At 32.6% G+C, this 24045-nt stretch overlaps 1 protein-coding gene across 1 annotated transcript; it reads left to right on the top strand.

Annotated features, from left to right (window-relative positions):
* Positions 1–261: 261 nt before the first annotated feature.
* Positions 262–22341, top strand: LOC133178689 (uncharacterized). Its single transcript, XM_061313409.1, has 7 exons — positions 262–426; positions 2753–4007; positions 4934–5213; positions 5349–5462; positions 6157–6361; positions 19802–20149; positions 21188–22341. The coding sequence occupies exons 2-7, from the start codon at positions 2896–2898 to the stop codon at positions 21388–21390; spliced, it is 2262 nt and encodes a 753-aa protein (XP_061169393.1). The 5' UTR covers positions 262–426; positions 2753–2895; the 3' UTR covers positions 21391–22341.
* The last annotated feature ends 1704 nt before the right edge of the window (positions 22342–24045 follow it).

The following is a 24045-nucleotide window of genomic DNA, read 5'->3' as shown; positions in this document are numbered from 1 at the left end:
CTTATTTATGAATATTTATTAGGTAAAAGTTGACAAAGACTTCTAACAACCTTTCTGATTGGATATATTACAGCAGTTCTGCACCAAATCCCTATTATTTAGCCAATCAGAGGCCTTTTCTTAACCCTATGTTGGGACCGATCACAGTCGGCATCGGCCATTGAGAACATCGTAAACAACCCGAGCGTGGTCGGGATCGGCCAATAACAGTACGATAAATAGCCCGAGTGTAGTCGGCATTGGGGCTGAATGAGTTAAGGAGTAAAAAGAAACTTAAACTAGAGGTGTCCAAGGGGAGGAGCCATTTTACAAATGGTTCCAAGTCAGTAGTTCATTCTAAGGAAAGTGTGCAGATAAATGAAGAATTGCCAAGTGAAGGTCAATCTAAGGACAGTGTTCAAATAAATGAAAAAGCATCAAGTGAAGGTACTGTCTTATCTTTCTATCTCAAATATTTCATATGCTAACCTAAGTATTGTGGATCAACACACATATGCTGCCATTATCATTTTTAAATGAATTTTATGATATCTGAATGTGGGAGTGGTGCAGCATGTGCAGGGTGGGAAAAGAAAACTTCAAAGACTACTCATCATCTTATGTGACAACTATGAAGTTCTAACCACTTGTCCCTTTAATTATACCCCCACTCCGAAGGAGAGGGGGGTATACTGTTTTACCCTTGTGTGTCTAGCTGTGTGTGTGTCTGTCCGTAACAAATTTTGGTCGCAGTTTTCTCAGCAACTACTCATTGCAGATGCTTGAAATTTTAGCACAATCTTTGTTTAGGCATGCCATATGGTGGGATTCATTTTTGTACTAATCTGATGTCAAGTTCCTGTTTATCCATGTGTCTGTCCGTACCATACATAACAAACTTTGGTCACAGTTTTCTCAGCAACTACTCATTGCAGATGTTTGAAATTTTAACACAATCTTTGTTTAGGCATGCCATATGGTGGGATTCATTTTTGTAAGAATCTGATGTAAACTTCTTGTTTATCCATGTGTCTGTCCGTACCATACATAACAAATTTTGGTCGTAGTTTTCTCAGCAACTACTCATAGCAGATGCTTGAAATTTTAGCGCAATCTTGTTTAGGCATGCCATATAATGGGATTCATTTTGGAACAAATCCGATGTCAATTTCCTGTTTATCCCTGCATCTGTCTGTACCATAAATAACAAATTTTGGTCGCAGTTTTCTCAGCAACTACTCATTGCAGGTGCTTGAAATCTTAACACAATGTTTGTTTAGGCATGCCATATGTTGGGATTCATTTTTTACTAATCCAATGTCAATTTCCTGATTATCACTGTGTTTGTCCATAACTGAACTTGTGTATTCACATCAGAGCGGGGGTATTATTAGTGAGGATTGGCTCACAGACTTCTTGTTTAAATTGGTTGCCAGTTATAAAAAAAATAAGTAGACAGGAAAATAATAGTATTTCTAACAGTAAACTGAGTGAAAAATATTCTATTTACCATATAACAAAATATTTTATCTATTTGATAATAATATATATACTTCAACCTTGAGTGTGTCTATGACCTGAAAAAGGAAATATTTATTTCACACTAAAATCAAAATGAAATTCAATCAATGGATTAAACGGAAGTGACATCACATTTTGATAGTAAAAATGTTACGGGCTGTAGAAAACGATCGCTTTTTACTTTCAATGAAACACCATACACAGTGTATACATCGTAAAGGAAATCAACATCTGACCCAAAGATCATAAAGTGAGAACAGACTTTTAAAGTCATAATTTTGATTTTGAAGTCTTAAAATTTTGTCAAAATTATGTTTGATACCCAAGCTGTCCATTAGTGCAGTTTAATAACAACATAATTACAAGACAGGCTTAATGTACTTTAAATGAATAAATACAACAATTTATTAAACCTTCCCAAAATATAGTTAGAAGAGGGGTATAAAGAAATCACCTTGTCCCTATACAGGGTTCTAAGTGACCTAAAAAAATTAGGTGCCAGATGGCTCCTTATTAAAAAATTTAGTCGCCATTGCAGTTACCAGGCAAATTTTTCTGAGGCGCCAATTTAAAAACTTATATTAGTCAATATATGAAGACATGTCCATTGCTAACTTTTATACTTCTTTTCTGCTCTTTATAAAATAATGTTGAAAATGTTTATAGTTCAGCAATTTGATGATCACCAAGTCAATTTAAAAATGGTTGCCAATTTGGCAGCTTACAGAGAAATTTTAGGTGCCTATTAAAAATTTCAGGCATCATGGCGACTCAATTAGTCGCCAATTAGAGCCCTGCTTTGTCTGTCTGTTCAATCTTGTACAGCTATAACTTTTGATGGGGGAATCATTGGAAGCCCATTCTTAGTACAAAGATTGTTTATGACATGAGGGTGCCTCTTGATCTTGACCCAAGGTCATTCCTGCAAGTTTAAGGTCATTGGCAGAAAAAGTACATTTTTGCCTGGGCTTAATCATTTAAATGGAGAATCATTTGAATTTCATATTTGGTAAGAAAACTCTCTTACCTATGGGTGTGTCATAACCTTGACCCAAAGTCATTCTGGCAAGTTCATCCCTATTTTTCTTGTATATCAGTTTGACTTGCTTGGTACTTTGCTTTAGAAGGTTTGAAATGTGTATATTGACAAGGCACAAGCATCACAGATCTTGTAATTGAAGTCAAAATATGTAGGCTGAAGATAAGTTTCCCACAGAAAATAGGTATAATAAGATTTACAATTGCTTTGTAGGAATTCATCTGCATCTCAAAGCATTGCCAAAGCCTGGGTGCAAGAAAAGATATGACAAGATTAACTTCTGTACTTTCTGCCATAAGGAAATACATTCTAAAATATCCAGACATTTGCTTACCCATAAGAATGAACTGAAAATAATGGAAATTCAGATGCTGCCAAAAAAGTCAGAGAAGAGAGGAATGCTGTTCCTGGAATTGATCAATGAGGGAAACTATAAACATAACATCGAAGTTTTGAAAAACGGTGGTCTGTTTATAACAGCAAGACGAGAAAGTCCAGATTCGTCAAATCATTCACCTGATGAATATCTCCCTTGTGAGTTTTGTAAGGGTTTCTTCCTGAAGAATTTATTGTGGCACCATGCAAAAAGTTGCAAATTAGCCTCAGTTAAAAACGAAGATGATGATGAGGATGAAAAGTTGGGAAAGTCTTTTGTTAGAAAAGGGAGAACATTACTATATGGTTCACTGTTTGATGAAAATGAAAGTAACATTATGCATTTGTTAGAGAGAATGAATGATGGAGAAGAAAAAGAAATCATAAAGAAGGATCTTATAATTAAAAACTTTGCTTCAATTCAAGTTCAAGCTTTGGGAGAAGAAAGAATTCAGAAAAAAAATGACATGCATAGAGTGAGTTCAAATTGCAGAACCCTTGCACGTTTAGTAATCATGGCCAGTAAAGACATACTACTACCATCGTTGAATAAGCTACTGTCGCCAGATCATTTTGATAAAATTGTGAAGTATGCAAATGAGCTGTCCTCTGAGGTGCCATCTCTTGGCCCAAAACTTGGCCATCTTATAGGTCATTGTGTAATGGTAAAGAATGGCTATGCAGTAAGGAAAAATGACGAGACAATGTTGGATGCATCAAAAAACTTCAAGCATCTCTTCGATTCTGAATGGGGTTTTAGAGTCAATGCACCAGCAAGGAAAAGAAAGAGGGTTGCCAATTTAAACAACCCTTCCAAGATACCTAGCACAAGCGACTTGGTAAAATTCAGGGATTTCCTCATCTTCGAAATGAAAGAATCTGAGCAAATTTTGGAAAGTAATGAAGATCAATTACATGTAGCATGGAATCGGCTAGCAAAGGCCACAATGTGCCGTTTGATACTATTCAACAAACGGAGGGTTGCAGAAGTAGAAGATTTACCTGTGGAGTATTTTCAGAAACGTCCCAAATGGACTTCAACTGAGGAATTTGAAGAATCTCTGACAGATATGGAAAAAAACTTTGCAAAAAGGTAGGGGGGGGGGGGGGAAATCTGATAAATTTTTTTTTAAAAATTAAATTCTTGAATTTATCGCAGCACAAACTTAAGGTCACAATCTAATTGGTAATTCAATTTTACACAGATACATTATTATAAAAGAAAGACAAATTATAGTCTATAAGTTAGATACCACTATATTTTATAGTTTCCATATGCCTCCATAAGTGTTTATGGTATTTATGGGATATTTTTTATGGTTTATAGATTTTTATAAGAGAGCTATTCAACTGCATCAGCATTTTTGACCTTGATCTTTCTTTTACCTTGACATCACTTTTCTTAAATTTGCATTTAACACAGTTTAAAGAAACCATTCAAAATAATTTTATCAAACTTAATTTGCTGATACATATTAGTGAGAGCTATTCAATTGCATCAAAAACTTTTGAATTTGAACTTTCCTGTGACCTTGATCTCACTTTTCTTTAAATTTGCATTTTGCTTAGTTTTTAAGAAACCCTTTAAGATATTTTTGTGTAAGCTTATGCACTTGTACATAATTTGGTGATCATTTATCATCTATATCCAACTTTTTAGATTTCAATTTTAATTTTAAACTATTCAAGATATTCTCATCAAACGTCATACACTAATACAAATTATCATGTTGCATTACTTATACATATACCTGCAGCGGGCATTCATGTACTTTGGACATATTTCTAGTTTATTCATCCGTTTATATCTTATGCTTTTAGATTGTAAAATGTAAGCAACGTCTGACTTTGTCTACAGTGTACTTGTTATATTTGTAAGGAGTAGCCAAAGCAGATAACAATTGTGTACAGATTTTTATTTTAATTTTTTTTTTAATTTTTTTTTTTTTTTTTTTTTTTTTTTTTTTTTTTTTTTTTTTTTTTGCACATAGCTTATTAAAAATCTTTCTATTCTTGTAGAATGGATTTAGTCGAAGGTTTTGGGAAATCAAAAAAAAATATGAAGGCATATATTCTTTTGACCCCTGATTCAAAAAGAGCATTAGAAGTTCTCACAAGACTCAGATCTGCTGTTGGAGTTAGCCCAACAAACAAATACATGTTTGCTAGACTGAATTCCAATACACCATTATCTGGGACAACAGCAATGAAGGAGTTGTTGGGAAAATGTGAAGGATTAAAACATCCAGAAAATATTACATCAACATCATTGAGAAAATACATTGCAACTGTATCCCAAGTAAGTACATAGCACTTGGTGTTCTCGTCAAATATTATTTGTCTTTTTTCTTGCTTTTTCCAGTTTAAATAGTTAGGTAAGTTGATGATTATTTCTGATAATATGATTTATTTAATTACAATGATTTTTCAATAGATATTGGATATGACACAGGGAGAACTAAAACTACTTGCTAAACATCTTGGACATGATGTAAAAACACACAAGGAATACTATCAGTTGTCATCATCAGTGCTTGAGCTATCCAAGGTAAGAAGTGTTTTAGTTGTGACAACATTTTAAGAGCTCATGTGCATATTTGTATGTCATAATGTGATGACCATGCTATCTAAATTTTCACCATGTACTAGAGTGTAAATCTCTTAGCATTTTACCAACAATGGAGAGTTCACTCAGGTGGTAGAATTATAATCCTCCCCTGCACAGGAAAACGAAAACCTGTGCAACATATATACCTATTATTGTGTAATAGGTATCCTAGTCATGTTTTTACATACCAGTATTACAACAGGTGAAAATGGTACTGTATACAGGGAAATTTTTGCCCCTTTCACCCTCATCACAAGTGGGTGAATTTTAAATGGTCGAATTGAAAGAAGATGGCATTATCTCTTTAATACAACTCTATTTGGGCAAATTTAAAAGGGGCAAAATTGTTTATAGGTATAAAAGGGTGCCAAAAAGAAAAACTGTATATAATAGTCATTTTAGGTCAAACTTCCAAACAGGAAAAATTTAATCCTCCAGAGCAAAAGCTCTATCAATCCTAGAAGATTATGAAATTTAAAGATAAAAAAGAGTGGTGGCTAGTATGCAATAATTAATCATACTTTAGTTGTAATTAATAGAGCATCTATTTTGCCTATGCTGATAAGTAATGCTAGGCCATTAACAAATCTCTTGCAAGGTCTTTATAAAATACATGTATCTTTAAATGTTTTAGGTTGCTAGGATGCTTTATGCTGTGGAGAATGGTCAAGTCAATGAATGGGCAGGAAAGAAAATGAAAGACATACAGCTGGAAGGTAATTATTTTGTAAAGAATTTTTTTCATGCCTTCTTGTCTTTATTTACTAAGGGCAATTCCAGTGAAAATAATCTACTGGGATGGATCCCTATTTTTTGTATGGGGGAAGGGAGGTATGGGGGTAGTTTTGTGTTCTAAAGAGTTGAGGAAGAGATGCACCCCCAAAGTTGGGGGGAAAATCCTGAGAAAAACGCAGTTGCTATAAATAAAACGCACCTCCAAAAATGCAAATATGGATGTATCTCTTATTTTCACAGCACAACTAATTCAAAGAAAAAGTTTAAAAAGTTAAAAATATTCGTATCATTTCAAAAAGGAAAGTAGGATACAACTTTAAATTTTCTTGGCAAATTCAGTTTACCTATAAGCTTTATTTACATGTATTTAAGTTTAGTTTGTATTTTAATTGTTATTTGATTGGGATAGATTAAAAGCAATGTCCCTAAATTTTTTTTTCTGTAACCCCAAGCATGTAACGATATTGTGTTGACAGTGCATTCCAAGCATGTCTCTGTTTACTTAAACAAATCATCCCAAGTGTAATTAGTGTCACACTGATGTATATAAGTGATACCAGGTAATGAAAAAGGTATGTAAAACATTTATTGTTAAATAAACTTTACTGATTACGAGTGTATTGTTTAAAATGGCAGTTGTTTCGAAACCAACTGGCCGGAAATTGTTATATAAAAAAAATATGACCTACATAAGATGGGACGTATTATGTTATGGTGTTCATGTCCGTCTGTCCATCCGTCTCTTAGCTTTTTTGTGTATGGCTCATAACTTAAATACTATTAGGCCTAAAATTACCAAACTTTGTCAGCTGATACATCTTGGGTAGAAGGTGTGTTTCACATTAAAAGTAGGTCCCTCTGACCTTAAATTAAGTATGGAAAAATCATGTCCAGCTCATTTGTTCCAAAAATCAAATGGTGTTGAATACCAATAAGACAAAATGTATGCTTATGGGAACTCAACATAGAAAATCAAAGATAAATTCTCCTGAATTAAATTTATAAGCTTCAAACAAATTAATTGAAAATGTTGAATCTGAAAAACTTTTGGGAGTATATATTGATCATTCATTGCGCTATAATTACCATATTGACTCAGTTTGTAAATCTTTGACGTATAAATTATATACCTTACGCAGAATTAAAAAATTTCTCCCATTACACACAAGAAAACTATTCTATAATGCCTACATTCTGCCTTCTTTAAATTATTGTCTAACTATTTGGGGTAATGCGCCAGGTGCTGGCATAGATAGAGTTTTTAAATTGCAAAAAAGGGCAGCCCGGATTATATTAGATGTGGCTTATGATGCCCCTTCACTACCATTATTTGAAAAACTTGGATGGCTTACCATATATGAGTTGATTGATTTTCATAAATATGTATTACTGTACAAAACACTTCATGGTATGGCACCTGATTATTTAAGAGACTCTTTTGAATTTATTTCTTCTAATAATTATGTTTTACGATCTGAAACCAACTATGACCTTCGTCTACCGAAATATCGAACAAATCAATTTAAAAATTCTTTTCATTATTCCGGTGTTCATTTATGGAACAAATTACCTTTGTATATACGTTTTTCACCAACTGTAAACACATTTCGTAAAAATGTGGAAAAATTTATTATAACTTGCCGCAACACTGTTTAAGTAACGTAATTCCATGTCCTAAACTTTTAATTGTACTTGTATTTTTCCATCATGTTGTATTATTTAATTAGTGTACAATGTTTTCATACATGTAATTGTAAACAAGGAATTATTTTATCTCGGAATAATTATTTTCCCTGGAATTCACCTTTTTCTTGTTGAAGAATTATAGTAGACCCTATATTCCTTAGTTACATGAGAAAAATTCTATTGTAGTAATATTGTGACTAAGTAATGATAGACTACAGTTATTACTCATAATGTTTCTTTGTTATATTCTGTATTTATATCCATTTTATAGAGTCTTCCTTTCTTTTGTTGGTTTTGCATTGTGTGTGACTGTTTTTTTTTTTGGTGGTTTTTTTTTATTTTTATTAACTTTATTTATGTAAGATTCAAACTCATAATAAGATATATACTAGATCTACTTCCGGTAGGGAAGGGGGGTGGGGTTAGCTTTTCAGTGAAAAGCTAACCCACCTTAGCTTTTCACTGAAAAGCTAACCTCTCTTAGCTTTTCAGTGAAAAGCTAACCCTTAACGTAGAATGCAGTTCTGTTCCAAAGTAGACATCAAATGGAATGCAATCCGTAACTCCTCTCTGGGAACGTTAAATTAATCATTAGAAATACCGTTGAAGTGTTATTCCGCAAAAAAATTCAGCTTGAAAATAAAACCAAGTGGAGACTTGGGTAGACCTATGCGATTCACCGAATTCAGCGCTGTAAAGCACAGGGATTGCGATCGAGACGTACACAATCCTGCCTGCGGTATCGGAGGTCTATAAAATCACCTGTTGTAAAGTTACAATACGACATATCTCAATACTGTTAAGCGTTATTTACAGCACAGACTCCAACAAGACGACATCCATTACTCCAGAAGGTGGCGTCTCCGCGTCACTTCCGTGTCTGTGACGTCGTATTCTCTATGCACTGACAATGAAAATTGATCGGCGGATCATGTTTTCTTTACAAGATTTTATTGGATATGTCTTTATTCGCATATCTTATCAAACTCTGCCGGGAGCAGGAATAAAATTCATTCACGTGTGATCATATAAATTATATAGAATATGTTTACACACTTATCATGCTTATATTAGTAGTATTTTCTGATTTTTACAGGTGCAATACGTACTATATCCAGCGACATATAAACTTGAATGCTCTAGCCTGCACATTAATTTTTTTCAATGTGTAAAATTGTTCAGCACCTGGCCATGCCGAAAAACACTTGGCCAAGCGATGTTACGTATATATATATATATATATATATATATATATATATATATATATATATATATATATATATATATATAGATCTATATATATATATATATACGATGACGCCATCAAAAAACGAGATTTCAAGGCTTATATTTACATTCTCTAAAATTTCCTCTTTACAAGGTTAGCTTTTTGAGAAGATTAGAAAGTTGGTCAATGGCATATTGTTGTGTGATGAAAAATGTTTTTTTTTAATCCAACTACCAGAGTTCCCGTTGAAGATTGGGCTTCACCATCGTAACCTCCATCGCAGAGAATATAATTTTTGCTAAAATATTACTGTATGACAGTGTCAAATTTAAAGAATGAATAATGTGTCATTAAAAAACTTTTAATTGAATGTTGATGAAGAAGACATATGTGCTTGTTTTAAATTTTGTTAAAAAAAATTGTTACAAAAGAAATGACACCCCCCCCCCTCAATAAATAAATAAATAAATAAATAAATAAATAAATAAATAAATAAATAAATAAATAAATAAATAAAAGTAAAGAAAAGTCATGAAATCGATTGAAAAATAAAACTGGAAATTTTTTTTAATGCTTTTAGCACGTATATTTATTTCAGATACCATGAAATTTACACTAGCCCCCTACTCTGTGTTACCCTGTTATTTAACTCAGTTGTGTGCATTTCAAGCGAGGCTATTCAGAGGTTTTAAATCGTGTAAATTTTTACAAGCATCTTTCCCACAGTGGTCACGTCTCATCAAAATTTAAAAGCCTTCACTCATATGGAAATGGACAACACACAAAAACCATCCGTCCGTCTGTTAGCTTTTTCGTGTCCGGCTCATAATTTAATACTGTTAGGCTTAGAATTATCAAACTTTGTCAGCTGATACATCTTGGGTAGAAGGTGTGCCGCGCATTAAAAGTAGGTCCCTCTGACCTTTAATTAAGATGTTATGGCCAAATATGGAAAAATCATGTCCGACTCATAACTAGAAAACTATTAAAACTATTAAAACGGTAATAAAACCCAGCTCGGACAAGCGCAACATTCCGGAATTAACACCCACTAGTGGGCATTTTTAATTACCTTTAATAAAACTAAAGGGCCATTTTCAATGTAAATTTTTGCAAGTAATGTACCACACAGATAACAAAATATGGGTTAGGTGTAAAATAATTAAGATTTGAGTTAATTAGAAGATGTTAGAGGGATTCGAAAAAGGGGCCACGGCAATATGCTTAAGTGGAAACATTCTTTAGCAGCTTTAATTTAAACAGCTACAGCAAAAAATAAAGAAGTAATGTGTAAAGGAGGGGTGTGGGGGGGGGGGTCAAATTTATGCTGCTGACTGACTTCCTTGAAATATTTTCCCTCTTTTTTAATTTCATTCATTTTCATTATTTTTTTTTGGGGGGGGGGGGGGTTGTATGTGTACCTCTGATCAGTTTGAATAAAATGCACAGGGTTCTCCATGGGTTGTTTAACGTGGCGGCCCGGCCACAGTTCCGCCACAATTAAAATATCAGCGCCATAGTAAGATCGTCGTCGTCAGTAAGATAAATATAATAATTTATAAACCAAATGAACATCCAAAATTATATACAGTTTATCAGTTTCTAATGCTTAACCGTAAATGTACTTTAATTAGGGCCCGTTGTTTGGCTTGCACAAGCAATAATCTTCAAGACCTGGCTGGACACTTGAATCAAAAGATATCAGCCATTTCTCCAACACTTTAATTGCAAATGAAATTTTTAATATTAATAAATACAGATAACCACGTCTCTAAAAGGGCACTGGCACTGCGAGTCAAACATCGTACGTGTGTCGTAATCATGTATTTTTGTAATGTTGAAAAATTTAACGATAGATCCACAATTTTAAATATCATTTATGACACTAAACTGCTAGATGTCCTTTAATGAATATTGTATAATTTACCTTTAAGTTTTGTAAAGATTATTATTTTTATTAAAATAGGGTTTAATGTTTAAAACTTGTTGTTACTAGTACTTTATTTTCTGATTCTATAAGCTAAATAAATATTTGTTTATTTATAAGTACGTGTTTCTTTTTGGGGGGATGTCTTTTTCACAGTGGGAATATATTTTGGAAACATTCTAATTTTTGTTTTACACTATGTTTAATCGATACCGATTAATTGCTCTTATTATTAAATATGCGTATTTAATCCGCCCATTCCTCGCAAAGCATTATACATGTATATAATGAATGCATGTGTTTCAAAGCAAATCCAGGAAATTGATGTACATGTAGGTGTTTTCATACATTTTTTCCCAGTAATAATAAGGCAGATATATGCTTCGAGATCAGACTACCTTGAATAGAAGACCCAAAGCCAAATTGTGCAGATGAAAGGATTTGTTTTCAATTGTTTACTACTTTTACATGCAATAGAACCTGTTTAAAGTCAGAGAATAAGCTATGTGATTTTTTATGCTTTCTTTAAACTTAGTTCTATCGCAGAGCTGTTTACTATTACGGAGATTCCATATTTATCCTGGAATTTTGGCTAAATTTATGCTCCAAAAACTTTTAGATTAGCAATGATAGAGAATCAATATTGAAGACATTAGGTACTGATTTTTTTATATTCAGACTTTCATTTATGCCAGATACACTGACAAAACAGATATTAACAGGACAATCAAAACGCAGTCTTATTTAAATATTATGAAATGTACATTAAAAGCATGCGCGGGTCTTTGGATTTTTTTTCCCGGAGGGGGGGAGGGCACTTTAGCCAAAACAGAAATTTTTCGACATGGAAAAAATTAAACTCAGTTCCCAAAAGTGAAAAAAACCTATTTCGTGGTGTTATGTATGCGTGTATAAGAGATTGTATGTGTGTGTGTGTGGGGGGGGGGGGGGGGGGGGCTGAGAAGCTGACATTAATTTACGTCATTAATGTAAAGAAAATGTTAAAGAAGGAAATAATTAAACACAAAAAAAAAAGCGAACGCAAAATTATATGTCACATCTTGATTGATTTAACAATTTACATTAAACTTCCTTCACAAATATGAAATAATGGATTTATCACGAAAGAATTTGATAAATAGACTATTCTTTTGTGTATAGCATATAAAAAAAATATTGCACCCATCTTTCAATTCATAATAAGAACATTAATGAGAAATATATATATTCATACTTAATACAGTGTACAAGAAAAAGATTTACCAGCTGTTTCCTAGGGGTTATCTTCCTCTCCTTCCCTCCTGGAATTCTTTCGATCACGCAGGTTCTTTTTGAATACTCAAATGTTATGAATGTACCCCTAGCAATGTGACGTCATATTTTGGGGAACTTGCGTCAGGAAATAGTACCACTGTGGTCAAAGGAGGAGGGGTCAAAATCGTAGAAAAATTTATGGTTCTGAATATTGATGAAGCAATTTTACTCTCTCTCTCTCTCTCTCTCTAAATTTACATTTTTTCTTTTAATATATAAAATTATACATGTAGATGGAATCCTAAATAAATTAACGACACAGTTAAAAACAGAACAAAAAATAAATAAAAAGTTAAAACAGATATATATATATATATATATATATATATATATATATATATATATATATATATATATATATATATATATATATAAGTCGGTTAAAACATGTAGTCCTCTTCACTAATTCTATAATATATGGGAAAAAACCTAGTTTCTCAGTTTAAACTATAATGATAGTATCGAATGCCATCCATAAACAGGTGCAGACATTTAGGAATACAAGGAGGTTTAAATATATATAGACAACAGAGAGTTTTAAACAATAAATAAAGTGTCTTCACGCATCGTAAGTACATGTAGTTGGATATTTAGGAACACATGCACTCAATGGTGCGCGCATATACGCATAACTGTACCACCCCACCCCCTTCCATGTGTACCGCGACTTGTGTGTTTTTCTTTGTAAACTCACATTCATCTTTAGAAACACACCTACACTAAGAGGTACACGTAAGTTTATGCAATTTTTCGTAAAGATTTGAACAGAAATACATTCACAGCAAAAACATGTTCGAATACATAAAAATTTATACAGGTTTAAAGCGACATAGTAAAATGGGTTTAAACTTTGAAACGGATTTCATTTTGAGTTATGTCCAGAACACGTTACACGTATACTTAAATTATGAAAATATCTCATTTTCTGCTTCTCAGATTTTCTCCAGAATAATGAATTCGGTTAGCATTTTTAAGCAGTCAAAGGCTTAATAGGAATTCTCTGAGGTAAATGAAATTCATTATTAGAAAAAAAAATTAAAAAGTATTTTTCTCTCTTATCAAACGGTCAAAAACTGTATTAATATCATTTTGATCCTTGTATATGTAAAATTAAATTAGGCATCATTTGACTTGCAAGAGTAATTTCTTATTCTTAATGTCTAGGGATAAGATAACGACCCTCACCTGAGCTGACGGTCAAACTTAATCTAATTGATATCATCATCAGTTATTGAAATTGCCTTTCTGAATTCGTGAAATTTCCATTTTTTTTTTTTTTTTTTAGATAAGACTCCATCCTTAAGACAGATCTTAGTCATAAGATAGTTTTGACAAAGTTAAAATTATTTATCTATTTGTATTTAAACATATTTCATTGAAACATAATCAACAGGATTGGACACAAGTTTTACCAATTTAGATTGTCCTCTCTAATGCAAATAAAATGACACATACATATATACACGTGATGTACGACCAACAAATGTACAATACAAAAAAAGTGCGGAAAAGGGGGATAAAAGAAAAGGAGAAAGAGTGCAAGGAAAGAATGGAAGGGGTTGTAATAGACACGTAATGGTTAGGCTGATTAATCATAAAAATCTTTTCGATTTTTTAAATTATCAATTCCGTTTCGCATTACGTCACGATCTCTTTTGACAGATGCGCCCAGCGTTAACAATCCGCGCCCCTGGTATAAGATCTGTGTGATTGGTCAACTCATTTTTTTAGGCGGAGTCAAGCATTGCATCGAAACTCAAGATGTTTTGTGAATATTTTCAGAGATAAATTTTCATATTATTAGAAAGATAACAACATGGCAATCTTTATGCGCTATCGGCATTATGGGTTAATAATAGGGCTGTCAAGAGTACCCGAAATAACCGACAACCGAGGTCCAAGTTGTTCGGTTCGGTTCCGGTTCCATTTTTAACATGCATTGGAAACTTAAATTTTATTCGTTATGCATCGAGCAGTTTGTTTTCATTTCTAGGATCCATCTTGTATGTACATATGTAGCAAGCAAAGAGCTCAATTTTTCTAGAATTTAAATTATATACATAATTTATTTAAAAAAATGAATGAAGCAAGTGTTTTTCTTTGGACGTTCAATTTACTTAAACCGATCTTTTGGATTTAGCACTTTAAAAACAAAAGCCCAGTGTCATTAAAAGCGTTGCCCCGGAAAAAATCATTGCGTGGTCTCTCTGATATTCAAAATAAAAATAATTATTATACTCGGTCTGCTAATAGAAGATAATCCAATAGTTTAATATGAGGGTTTGTTGAAATTTATTCCCAATTTTCATTATAATCTGCATTATCGGGTCCCAACAGGCCCGTAGAACGCGGTTTGTACGGTGAATTTTTTTTTTTTTTTTTTTTTTGCTTGTCAGATAATCGAAGTTGCCCCCCTCACTTTTGGTCAGTGTAGTTTTTTTTTTATTTGCTTGTCAGATTTTTTTTTTTTTGGGGGGGGGGGTTGCCTTTTTGGAAACTGTTGCTACCGCCTGCTAAAATCAGACTGTTTAAAGATAAGAAATTAGTTGCAGCTTAATCTAATTAAAATTAGATCTGTATACCAGCTCTGTAGAGCGTTTCGTAGACAAGCGGATATACAAATCTAATTTTAATTAGATTGAGTTGCAGCCTTTTTTGTCATTCTTTATCACATAATATGATATCATGAAAAGAATACAAAAAAAATATACATGCACAGAGAGCAATTATCTCAATTTAATAATTAATAATGTACTCTGCATTTTTGAAAAACGACAAGGTATACCAGCTGACGTTATCACCTTAAAAGCCTTATTAACAGCGATTTTCAAATCGACATTCAATAATGTGATGTATTTGTCTGCTTTCAGAATTTTCTTTATTTTACGAAACACTGCTTCCACTGAGTTCAAATCGGGGGAATATGTAGGCAAAAAATAAATAAATAAATAAATATTCGACGCCTACTGTTGGCAAATAATTGTGAAGCTCCCTTTCTGCCCTGTTGTGGTGTATTGCTGCGGTGTCAGCTATCAAAACATCCCCCGGGTGAAAGACAGGATCCCCCTCGCAGAAAAACTTTGAGTAACCTCTAATTAAATGGCGCTTGTCCAATTGTCCAATCAGGGATAATGAGAAACTACCAATCAAAAAAGCTTTCGGTTTGGAGGCGTGTACTATTTACCTTGAGTGCAGCTGTCAAAGTAGGCTGTGACGTAATGCTAAACGGTACAATTCAATGGAATTGATAATAATTTGTGTATGGCTTTAACAATCCATATGAGTGAAAAATTCTAGAAAGAGACGTTAAACAACACACATACAAAAATGATAAATAATACTTGAAAAAAGTAACATTCCACTGTTTATAGTATTACACCATTGAAGCCATGCATTTCAGGCTTTATGGAAAGTCAGACATGTATATATATACATGATATATATGGATTGCTTATATATTAAGCAATGTCTGCTACCAAAATCAATCATATATTTTAGGTTAGAGGTGTAGCACTAGCTAGAACCCCCAGTGTTTCTGTGCTGAAAGTGACTGGTTAATGATCCATGCAGTGATGCACTATACCGCTCACCATGCAGTTGTATTACAAGCTAGCTAGCACACAGCAGAGGGTGATTAAGGATCAAAGGGTGCATATACTACTAAAGCAAGCAAGGGTGCATATACTACTAAAGCAAGCAAGGGTGCAAAGTGTTAGGATTAAATATATGTGGGAACATTTATATAAAGCAGTGACACATTTATGCATCAGACACATAGACCAACAGCTGTAAAATAGATTAACGGATTTTTTATGCATTTATTATATCAATATGAACATGCAAATTACAAGATACAATACTTGAATACTCGCACCATGAACAAGTTAGAACACTGGGAAAAGAATATTTGCTTAAAGAATGCTATAAAAAATACATGTATTTAAACATGTTACTGCAACAGAGGAAACGATAAAATTTTTGAATACCGTATGCTTTCTCTGAAAGTAATGCAATTTCTATTGGGAATGATATCCTTAGGCTAGGAGAATATGTTGAAATCAAAGAAAGAATGAAGAAAAAATGCACTCGAGAGAAATATCATCTAATTAATGTTGAAAATATAAATTTTACAAAATAGCGGGGTTCAAATGTTTGACATACTATTATAATAATGAATACAGAGCATTGAAATATATATGTATTGATTTTTTAAAGAGATTAATTAGTTTTGTTAAAGATTTCAGATCCCCTGTCTTCTTGAGATTGCTTCATCCCCCTTAGCTAGGCCTATCCTTTTGACATGAAGACTGTCGAAACTTCCACTGTACAGCTGCATGACGTAACAATAAAATCTACGTCATTTTTTGATGTACTTGCAAGATTTGCACACTAAATATGAGCTTTTTAACTTGGCAAAACATCATGGCGGATCCAGAAATTTCAAAAAAATAAAGTCTATCTTGATGCATAACAACTTAAATTTTCACGGACATCTCGTGATATATATTTAATGGGTTTGTGGAGAATCTCGTAGGCAATAAATATTAGAATAACATTGATTATATATTGGTTTTGGAAATGAGAGATTAAAATAAAGTAACTGAACTTAAAATATTGATTCCTTTTGTGATAAAGAAAAACGACGTTATCTACACATCGATAATCTGGGCTACAGAATAAACTCCAACCAATAGAGGGGAAAACAATCGAATACCAGTTATAACAAATCCGAATAATTGTCAAAAAAGCCGTAATAAAATGACATCAAAACATATAAAATGATCGAACACAACTTGCTCAACGTGATTAAATCTGTCTAGATACATGTTATAGGCCTATATTAGAGCATTCATCGTGTTCATTGTATATGTAACGTTACCTATAAAATCAGAAAATACTACTAATATAAGCATGATAAGTGTGTAAACATATTCTATATAATTTATAAGATCACGCGTGAATGAATTTTATTCCTGCTCCCGGCAGAGTTTGATAAGATATGCGAATAAAGACATATCCAATAAAATCTTGTAAAGAAAACATGATCCACCGATCAATTTTCATTGTCAGTGCATAGAGAATACGACGTCACAGACACGGAAGTGACGCGGAGACGCCACCTTCTGGAGTAATGGATGTCGTCTTGTTGGAGTCTGTGCTGTAAATAACGCTTAACAGTATTGAGATATGTCGTATTGTAACTTTACAACAGGTGATTTTATAGACCTCCGATACCGCAGGCAGGATTGTGTACGTCTCGATCGCAATCCCTGTGCTTTACAGCGCTGAATTCGGTGAATCGCATAGGTCTACCCAAGTCTCCACTTGGTTTTATTTTCAAGCTGAATTTTTTTGCGGAATAACACTTCAACGGTATTTCTAATGATTAATTTAACGTTCCCAGAGAGGAGTTACGGATTGCATTCCATTTGATGTCTACTTTGGAACAGAACTGCATTCTAAGTTAAGGGTTAGCTTTTCACTGAAAAGCTAAGAGAGGTTAGCTTTTCAGTGAAAAGCTAAGGTGGGTTAGCTTTTCACTGAAAAGCTAACCCCACCCCCCTTCCCTACCGGAAGTAGATCTAGTATATATCTTATTATGAGTTTGAATCTTACATAAATAAAGTTAATAAAAATAAAAAAAAACACCAAAAAAAAAACAGTCACACACAATGCAAAACCAACAAAAGAAAGGAAGACTCTATAAAATGGATATAAATACAGAATATAACAAAGAAACATTATGAGTAATAACTGTACTATCATTACTTAGTCACAATATTACTACAATAGAATTTTTCTCATGTAACTAAGGAATATAGGGTCTACTATAATTCTTCAACAAGAAAAAGGTGAATTCCAGGGAAAATAATTATTCCGAGATAAAATAATTCCTTGTTTGTATTATTATTAATATGTTTAGAGGGCCCCGAGGAATTGCACTAATCGGGTTACCCTCTTTAAATAAAGTATTATTATTATTATTATTATTATTATAACTAGAAAACTGTTGGTTCCATTTTAGTGTGAACTTTTTCTTCAATATGGTTTTATGTACTGGTTAAAAAATCCAAACAGACCTTTCCTTATACAAGTTAAGTTCAATCTACACATAAGTCCAGTCATTTGTTTAAGATTTGCTCCATCAGAAAAAAAAAATGTTGGACACAAAAGAAAAGATAGTAGTAATGAGAGGGTTCCTTTGTTTTGAAAGATCTTATTTTTTGAGTGTGTGAAAGATACAGTCATATATATACATACAAGATTTCTAATCATTTGAAGTTTACATTGAAATCAACCCTATAGTTTGGTATTTGTATGTTTAATTTAATATATACTTTTTTGACCCAATAATTTTTAAAATCTGTTTTGCACATGTGCAGGAAGGAAGTTATCAGCCATATTTAATCATCCAAAAATCTTCCCAGATATGATACAAAACATGGCAGATGAGTTTGCATTTGGTTTCCTTGCCTTCAATGACAATTTTCAATTTTCTGAAGCATGCTCCTTTTGTTCTGATTTAAATTTGGATGTTCTGGACTTTTGTGCTTATGGAAAAGATTTTTTGTGCTTTTTTAAATGTGATGAATTTTTCATATGTAAATATTTTTGTGAGCTGAATGGCTTTGATATAAAGAAGTATGTACTTCAAGCTTAATTTTTTTCCCTCACATTACCAATATAAGAGAGTGCATTTTTTTAAAACATCCATTTACTTGACAACAGGCTATGGAGATGCAGTTTTATGTGCATCTGCTAAGCATTTTAAAAACTTCCAAAAATTTAAGACGCACACAAAAATTGCTGGGATACCCTTGCTTATTTACTAGTAAGTACCAATGTTATGTCATAAATTCACACATGATAAGAAGGTTAATTAGTTTCAGAAAGTATTTCAGGAATTTTAATGCTGTTTGACAAGGTCTCCAAGATGCATATTTTGGGGAAGATTTGTTGCAACTAGAATTGGATCACTGGTCTCAGTTTGGAATTGTATGACTATGCATTGTCAGAATCAACATGGTCAAGGTCTTATCTTGCACACTGTGTGGCCTGGGCCATCAAATGACCAGTCGATGCATCTTTGGAAATGTTTGTTGCAAACCAAAGTATTTCACAATGGTCTTATTTAGGAATTTTATGGTTCTACTTTCTATGCATATTCAAGCCATGTTCACATTTTGCACTCTGTGAGACTCAATTAATAAAGGTAGTCCTCTGACATAGGTAACATAAAAAAAAAATAAAAGACTATAAAAATGAACTTCTATCGATACTTCCAAGACAATTTGATTTTTCAGTTTCCACTGTATCTGTCTTTGCAATATATGATATAATGCATAATACATGTTATATGTAAAATTAGACGTTTTCTTTAATTCACAGAACTTCCTGAACCTTCATCAAAGGATGGTGATCTGGATTATGAATTGGCTGGGAAGGAGGATCAATCTAGTTCCACTGTAGCTCAGGCATCTAGTTCCACAGAAGCTCAGGCATCTAGTTCCAAAGTAGCTCAGGCATTTAGTTCCAAAGCAGATCAGGCATCTAGTTCCAAAGTAGATCAGGCATCTAGTTTCAAAGCAGATCAGGCATCTAGTTCCACAGTAGATCAGGCATCTAGTTCCACAGTAGATCTGGCATCTAGTTCCACAGCAGATAAACCATCTTGTTCAGATCATGAACAGCCCTCAAATTCAGATAGTGAACAGCCACAGTATATTAGATCAAAAGGTAAATAAGTCTTTGGTTTCAAGAATTTGCAATAGTATATCACTTTAAAACAAAATTAAGAAAATGTTACTTTAAAGTGGTTTTTGATCCTTGTTATTATGGATGAAATATATCAAATAAAGAAAAATTTAGCTCACCTGAGCCAGAGACTCAAATGAGCTTTTCTGATAAAAATGTGTCCATTGTTTGACATCGTTGTTGTTATGGTTGTCATTGTAAACTTTTAACAGTGTCATCTTCTTATTCAGAACCACTGGACAATTTCAGACTTAACACAGAGTATCCCTGGATGAAGGGGATTCATGTTTGTTCAAATTAAAGTGTCACTTCATCTTCTAAGGGGAGATAGTGAAGAAATAGTAAAAATTGGGTTGGGTCATTTAAAATTTCAAAAATCTCAATAACCACTAAGCCAGAGAAGATGATACTTATGTGAAAACTTTCTGACACAGTGTAGAAGGACTGAAATGATCTTTGAAATTTCGCTGATTAAGAACAAGAAGGGCCATAGTTACTCAGATGAGTCTTGTGGTCCATGGGCCTTTTGTTCAATGATTACTTTGAATGTTTGTAATGAGTCTATGAGGTTCTCTAGTATTATGGTGATGTCAGAAATAATCATAATTCCTAGTGACCTGAAAATGTTTATAATTTTCTAAATTTGATTAGGGCTATCGCAGCTTAATACATGTATATCATTAAGTCAAATTAAGATGATATGACAAAATCCTACCTTAGGTTTTATGAGGCAGTGGCATTTCAACCTGTCATGAATGATGTACTGTTTTTTTTTTTCTCTGATAAATAACTGCAGCATAGGAGATCAACATCAAACATTAGAAATAAATAAATCATTTAAATCTATATAAAAAGCTTGACATGAATTTATTCTATACACATTCATTTCTGGCTTGCCATGTGCCATGGTGATGCACTTGAGTCTCGTATTCATAACCAATTTAGTTCCAAGCTATACCCAGATAAAAAGTATGCAGTTTATTTGCTATGCATTTATGGCCACATTCTTTCTGATTTTAGGTTGTAAAAGAAGATGGACAGACAAAGAGGAAGAAGAACTGATGGAAGCATTTGGGATACAGATTAAGAAAAAAATGAATGTGTCCACCAAAGCAATCCGATATGCACAGTCAAAATATAAAACATTACGTAGCCGGTCAGAAGCGGTAATAAGATCCAAAATGAACAACATCATTTTAGGAAAAGTCCAAAAAAAGAGATAGACTACAAATGAAGTCTTTTGCAGGATTCATTATGTTTTAGAATTATTTAGTGAAGTTACATTTCCTGATCAACAATTGTCCATTGTCTTCTGTTGATTTTTAATCCATATAAAGCACAGTCAGCATCAGATTTTCATTTAACCACTTGAATTTCTCATGACCAAATCATTTCCAATATAAAACATGCTACAAATTTGTAATGTCTTTAAAAGTCTTAACTAAGGGGGGAAACAGCTTGTATTATCTCTGGGCACATGAGATTAAATTGTTTTTGTCTTTGTTTTTTGTCCATTAAACTGTTTAAAATTTTGAAAATGTTTCCCCTTTTACATCATGTGACTTTAAAATTTTGTGAAATACATCAACACCATTTTTAAAGATGTGAGGATCTTGTTACTTTTATGCAAGAGGACTATAGAATTAAATAGCTCATGAACACATCTACATGATTGGTTGAATAGTCTTTTTAACCTTGTACAGATCTACCTTTATAAACATGTTCACATACTTTTTGTCAGGCTCCTTTATTATTTTTATGAAAAATGAGAGTGAATCAGAGAGATAAAAAGGGTTTTAAAAAGTCTTTGAACTCTTTTTCCTCATACATGTTTATAATATGAGGATATACTTGTTATTTTTTAAGATATGATGAATGTAGAGGAATGAACATTGTGAAATACACATTGAACTCCTTTTTAATCCCAATGTAGGTTATTGGATGTCCCTGAATCTTTGTGCAGTTGTTGAAGATTTGCATGTTAATGGGATGCAAGGATCCAATTACCGAGTCCCAATCTACTTGGTCTGCACATACATTTTCACACAACTTCGTTTCGGATGCTTCACAGTAGCCTTGATTGCCGTCATAATTTAATACAATAACGTCACAGTAAAAATGATGTTTAATTGTGCTAAAATATATTGCTATTTGTGTGTATTGACTGTGTGTGTTAAAAGCTCAATATTTTGTTTGAATGAAACATTTTGATTAACATGATTAAAGAAAACAACTTAGTAAAAAAAATTATTATGAGATATTGTGAATTTTTAAGTAGATATTCATAACTTTATCTTATTTTATTTTAATTTTTGTGTTTAAAAAATGCAAAAAACAAAAAAAGAAAAACAAGAACAAAAAAAAGCATGTAGTCTTTCTCCTTGAAAATCTTATTTTACCAATTCTGTTGATAAATTAAAATATGCGTGCAGTAGATTAATTTCTTTTTAATTCTATGGGTCATTGAAATGCAACCAAAAAGAAATACTTTAGTTTCCTTCATATTAACACAACTTTGTAATTTTATGGCCTTTATTGCAAAAAAGATATGGAAACAAAATATTTCAGCAAATAGTTTTTTATAAGATATCAATTTGGCATATAATTGTGTGTAAAACCACAAAAAATTGTCCATATTTTGAAATTGCCCCCATTTGACTACAATCAAGGCAACAAAATTTCAATCCAATTTTTCATAGCATGTTACATACAAATATTTATATAAAAAAAAAAAATTCAAAAATATTTGCCTGTCCATTTTCATGATTTCTAACTAGATTGGACCTCGTTAACACAATCTGAGAGAAGTGATGGATAAAGTATATCATCTTTATAGCTGTATTCCTGTTATTAATGTCCCTATGTTGCGTATGATATGAAATATTAGAGTGAAGGTTAGATTTATACACTTGAAATATTAAATTTTTTAAAATAATTAAGTGAAGTTTTCAGCTTATACATTATTAATATATGTATAGTTTTAGTTTTACTGTTAAGCACCAAGTAGTAATAAATGAAATTATCATTCATGTTTTAATTTTATTTTTGATGAAGACAACAGGCATGTTATCCAGATATCCCCCCTTTTTTTTCTTAACAAAAATATCTGTGTCGCATGTACCTGCAGTGCACAGGGGATACTAAGAGAGACAAGCGCCCAGAAATAAATAATTTCAGAATTATTTGACTGTACGCTTTTGGAATAATATTTACCTCTTAATAGTACTTGCCATGGAACTAAAGAGTCAAGGTTGAAGTTTTTGCGGACAGACATACAGAGGGATGGATGGTCGGGGAAAAAACTATATGCCCCAAAATTTTCGATTACTGAGGCATATACATGTATAAGAACTGTTGAAATTATGGAAAATTATCCAATAAAGATGAAAATGTCAGGTCACATTTTCATATAGTGGACAATGAGGGTACAAATTTTCAGAAAAACTTCGAACTTAATTTAGTGTCATCAATGAGACGCTGGTGTCAAACATGCGTGAAAGCAAATGGTGGCCATACGCGGTATTAAGTTTGTGAATCTCCTTCCAAGTACCAGTGTCTTTCTAACGTCCTACAAGTGACGTTTTATGACTTAAACACAAATTAATTCCGCGTATTTGTAAACAATACATTTGTGAATCATGCTACTGAATTAAATGTACCTTCATTTGTATTTTATTCTTATGTTTTATGCTCTAAGTAATGCACAGTTTCTTTTTTCCGCTAGTATAGTATATTTTTAATAATTGGGTCTAAGACACAATAACATGAATGCAAAACCATATATACAGCTGTAAATTAATCTATTTCTCAAACAATATAATCATAGCTTTCAAGAGTAGCAGAAAGACAAAGCCTTCACAAATTACCGGAAATACTAC

Source organism: Saccostrea echinata, unplaced genomic scaffold, assembly GCF_033153115.1.
Source record: "Saccostrea echinata isolate AGI-Se365-2 ecotype Australia unplaced genomic scaffold, CSIRO_AGI_Sech_v1 ptg000003l, whole genome shotgun sequence".
Lineage (NCBI taxonomy): Eukaryota > Metazoa > Mollusca > Bivalvia > Ostreida > Ostreidae > Saccostrea > Saccostrea echinata.
The sequence above is the reverse complement of the archived record's forward strand: the minus strand, read 5'-3'. Positions and strand labels throughout refer to the sequence as shown.

Bases quoted from the DNA above. Each gene is read 5' to 3' on its own strand.
- LOC133178689 (XM_061313409.1), top strand. From the start codon at position 2,896: ATGGAAATTCAGATGCTGCCAAAAAAGTCAGAGAAGAGAGGAATGCTG. The intron at 4,008-4,933 runs GTAGGGGGGGGG...CTATTCTTGTAG, and splicing joins GAAAAAAACTTTGCAAAAAG to AATGGATTTAGTCGAAGGTT. The intron at 6,362-19,801 runs GTAGTTTTGTGT...TTTAATTCACAG, and splicing joins GGGGGAAGGGAGGTATGGGG to AACTTCCTGAACCTTCATCA.